Source organism: Grammomys surdaster, unplaced genomic scaffold (genome assembly GCF_004785775.1).
Source record: "Grammomys surdaster isolate TR1022 unplaced genomic scaffold, NIH_TR_1.0 125167, whole genome shotgun sequence".
NCBI classification, from domain to species: domain Eukaryota; kingdom Metazoa; phylum Chordata; class Mammalia; order Rodentia; family Muridae; genus Grammomys; species Grammomys surdaster.
In genome coordinates, this window is record NW_021620060.1 from 718,288 (window position 1) to 722,560 (window position 4,273).

Consider the following 4,273-nt stretch of genomic DNA (forward strand, 5'->3'; position numbering starts at 1 on the left):
GGAGGGGAGGTGGGAGGGTCTTGGGGGAGTTGAGGAAGAAAAAACTGTAATCATAATATATTATATAAAATATATTTTCAATAAAAGAAAAATTAAAAGAAAGAAAATGCTCAGTAAATTGTCATCTTGTCATGCAGAATCTGGAATATTAACCTTTATACCATAGATCTGGACTGTTCTCAGTCTTGGTCAGAGACACTTCTCATTGTGATAGGTGTGATCAATGCAGAGACTTACCGCAGGTCAAAGGGTGAAGAACAAGTAACCAATGAGTACTTAGCTATACATGTGGCATCTGAACCCACTCCCTTCCAGTGCTTGAGGAAGATGAGCGAAGAGGGAGGAGAAAGAACCTGAGAGTTGGGACACAGGAAGGAGTGTTGTAAAATACTATCTTCTGGACATGACGTGAGTATTGTCCTCTTGAACTCACAGCAGCTAGGGTTATTTGTACAAGACCTATAGCAGACTTGTGCCATCAATGTCCCTCATGGATGGAGAAGGGGCTTATGAAGGCTGCTGCTGCCAGGGAGCTATTGGCAGTTGATTGCTGGGAGAGAGGGGGAAGAAGGGGTCTTCTCCAGTGTTTCAGCTACTGGCTAGAAAGTTAGCTTTTCTCAATTTCAGGTAAATTTTACCAATTTTACTGTTTTACTGGGAGCAATTGACAATCTTAAATTCAAGAAAACCATTAAATTATTTATCACCTGTAAATTAAGTAACCATGAAAATAATACTGGAAGAAATTTATTTGAAGAGATATACATATTTACTAAGTTGGCATAAGAGCATAAATGATATGTGGTTGACAAACAAGGTAGAAACAGAATTGATCATTCATTGAGGTGAAATCCTGAGCAATGTCTTTCATTGTAAAACATATTAAGAACATGTTTAGCAGATAAGAGTGCTTGTTGTACAAGCATGGGAACCTGAGTTTGAGTTCTCAACATCCTTGTAAAAAGCTGGGCAAGAGCAAATATAGCCCTAGCAATGTGGAGGACAGGGATGGGATCCATCACTGGTTTGATCCCTGCTAGCCTAGCTCCAGGTTCAATGAGAAACAATGGAGAGCATTAGAAAAAGGCACCTGGCTTTCTCTTGGGGCTCCTGCACACACGTGTGCATAGACCACACAGATATACCACACACACACACATATGTGCATACCCAAATATGCATGCACACACAAAGTTTTTCAAAGATTGTTTTAAACAGAATAGACAGAAGTATTTTGTTTTTAAAGCCAGAGACAATTCTGAAAGAATTGCTTAAGTTGCCTGTTGATCTGATAAGAGGGACAGAGTGCAGTACTCATCCCCCTCCCATACTTCCTGTTTCTATTTTGAAGATGAGCTACTATTCTAAGATGTTTTTACATAAATCCCCACAAAGATTCTTGCCTGAACAAGCTTAACTAGAATCAGTTGCAACAGTATCTGAAAACACCGTCTGTTGTCCCACATTCAGGGAACTGAAACCTGAGGTGAGCGGTAAGTGAAAAAAAGCTGTGTAGTAAAGGTAAAGCCTCTTCGTTCGCCTCTTCGTTCGCTGTTTGTGGATACATTCTCAGCTCCCTCCCATTCTCACCGCTTCACAAGTTGTTTTCTATAAATAACTAATTTTCTCTAGTGCTTTGCATCTTCTAAGCAAACTAAAAATAGAGTGGCAATAGGACTGGTTTTTCTTGTCTCATTTCCGGACGTCACACTTTGCATTTGCATGCTAGCACACAGATGCACAGGCACCCCCACATATGTACATGCAATTACATAGACAACATTCACTCATTCAACAGTTCAAGTGTTTGCTCCAGTGGCTTCTAACTCATGCCCAATCCACTGTATACTAAGACTATTACATTATTCAGTTTCAGGGTCTGAGAACTCAAGCCTCAAGCTGATGAATAGAATTATGAGCTATTTTTAAGTAATTAGACTCAATTTGGAAATTCAGAACACCTGAGAATCTTAATCATCTTCTCGAGGAGCTGCAATGTCAGCGTTTAAACCTGAGTGATCTCCGTACGCCATACTTCATTATATATGATTCATCCAGGCTCACTTCATAAGAATCAAAAAACAGATGTTAGTGAATGTATGCCAGCCTCTACTGATCAACTCAATATTCAAGACTCTCCTTTCATAAACTGCCCTTTGAGTTTGCTCTCAGGTAAAGCAAAAGGTGGGTTAAAAGTTCAATCTGGGTTGATACTATCTATTCCCATGGATGCTTGTTCGTAGGCCCGTATGTATATATTAGTTCAGCAGCATTAATCACATTCATGTTCATTATTCTATTTGATCCAAACACTACCACTTCGATTACAATTACACCCACTATACATTGATGGATCCTTATCTACCTTACTTTCTCAATCAAGCCAGGTGAAGATGAGCATCTCATTGGTGGGGATAATGAATATTGGCCCCACATCTATTTGGCATAGTCTGTATCTGTATTGTACTAATTACCCTTTCCAATCTTTCTGAATTGAGTCCAAGATAAGTTTTCTTTACATTAAAAAAATAATAAAGCATTATCTATAGATTGACATGAGAAATTGTCTTATCATGACTGACTGAGAACATACAATCATTCCTGTATTTATGATTAGTTAGTCAAATTGGGCCATTCTTTATCTAGAATGTGTAGTGAGCAGATCCAAATAATAAGCTTCTTTCATCCCTGTAAGTCTCTCTGGTAGTTCCAAAGAAAATATTGAGTTCACACATTGGGTACGACATGGCAAATTTTAAATGTCCTATTATTCAGCTATGTGTAATATGAGGTTTCCCAGGGAAGACTCTGTTGTTCAAGGCTCTTGTATAAAACTCTCCCAAAGTTTTCAGGAGAAACTTTGAGTATATATTTCATGGACCTTTAAGACACAGCACCAGCATAAAGCATCCTATTTGAAAATTCCCAGGTTGAAGGTTATTTGACACTGAAGGATCAGACCAAGGTATTAACATGTGGTCATGCAGTGCCTGCCACCTGGCTCAGTGGCAGGTTTAAGTCCTCACACAAATGGATGCATATTCTGTGGGTTCCTCCTGCACGCTGCTTGCCTGTCTTGGGTTCCTTCCAATAACAGAATGGTTCAGAGAAGCATAAACAATGCCCTGTTTGTTTCTCTCCAATTGTGAGCTAATTGTTGATTCAGATTCTTCCTGCATACTGGACCAGGGATCATTATCATAAATTCTAGTTTCTGATGGCAGTGCTTGGTAATTTGTCCTGGAACTCACTGGAATATCACCCTATAAGAGAAAAGAGATGTACCATGTAAGAATGTGACAATACATCGTCATTATTGAACTTTAAGGAAAAGAAAAAACTACATGTGTTATGCATATTGTCCCTCATATAAACCACTTCATATCTACATTTTCATTAAACTTTGTATTATCAAAGGGTGAAAGTTTGGATTTGGTTTGTTTGTTTGTTTTTTTCTTAATGCTATGCCTAGATCTATAGGTGCGTTAAGCAGATATTTGACCACTGAACTCCAAAGGCCAAACATCTGAAGTCCACTATGTTCATCCCAAACAATTGTTTTATGCTTTATCATGGGTCATTGGAGGTCACAGTACATACATACAATCCTCATTCAATGGGAAATCACAGTCCAAGTTCACAGGAAAAGAAAAAGATCCAATGAAAATGCCAGGCAATTTATAATGCATTTGGCATATGGAATATAGAATAACAAAAAATGAAGCATCCGGCAAAAAAATCTGAGACCTCTCCAGGAGACAAGGAACAGGAATATTGTGGGTCACCCAAGACACCTTATTATGATCTGAGAACAAAATTGTAAAATAGAGACCAGTTTTGAAAGAACAAAGTTTCGATGAGGTTCTAAAATATTATTCTAGTTGTTATTTCTAATTGTCATACTTTCAAATGGTGTCAGAGACCTAAATCCTATGAGCCAAAGAGGAATCTGTGGAAGCTAAAGTGAATCCTGATGTCTCTCTCTTTTTAGTTATTTGCTGTTACTGGTTATGCACAGAATGCAGATGGTAAAAACATTGATGTTTTATTAACAGTAAGAGTTTTAACTTTCATGTGCAAGAGTTAGGGGTGGGGAATTTGTATGTTGGTAGGTATGCTCACCCGTGTGTGTGTGTGTGTGTGTGTATGTTCACCTGTGTGTGGGAAATGGGTGGGTGGGGTAGTTTCACCCACCTGTGTGTAGGGAGTATGGGGTAGATGCATTCCTCTCTCTCTCTCTCTCTCTCTCTCTCTCTCTCTCTCTCTCTCTCTC

General features: G+C 38.8%; 1 protein-coding gene across 2 annotated transcripts in view; it reads right to left on the reverse strand.

Moving 5' to 3' along the window:
- Positions 1–731: 731 nt before the first annotated feature.
- The window catches only part of Btla (B and T lymphocyte associated), a 26,210-nt gene continuing 22,668 nt past the window's right edge, over positions 732–4,273 (reverse strand). For both annotated transcript variants that reach the window (XM_028785229.1, XM_028785230.1), the window contains exon 6: positions 732–3,263. In XM_028785229.1, the coding sequence (XP_028641062.1) occupies positions 3,015–3,263 (249 nt within the window). In that variant the 3' untranslated portion in view covers positions 732–3,014. The remainder of the gene's footprint in view (positions 3,264–4,273) is intronic.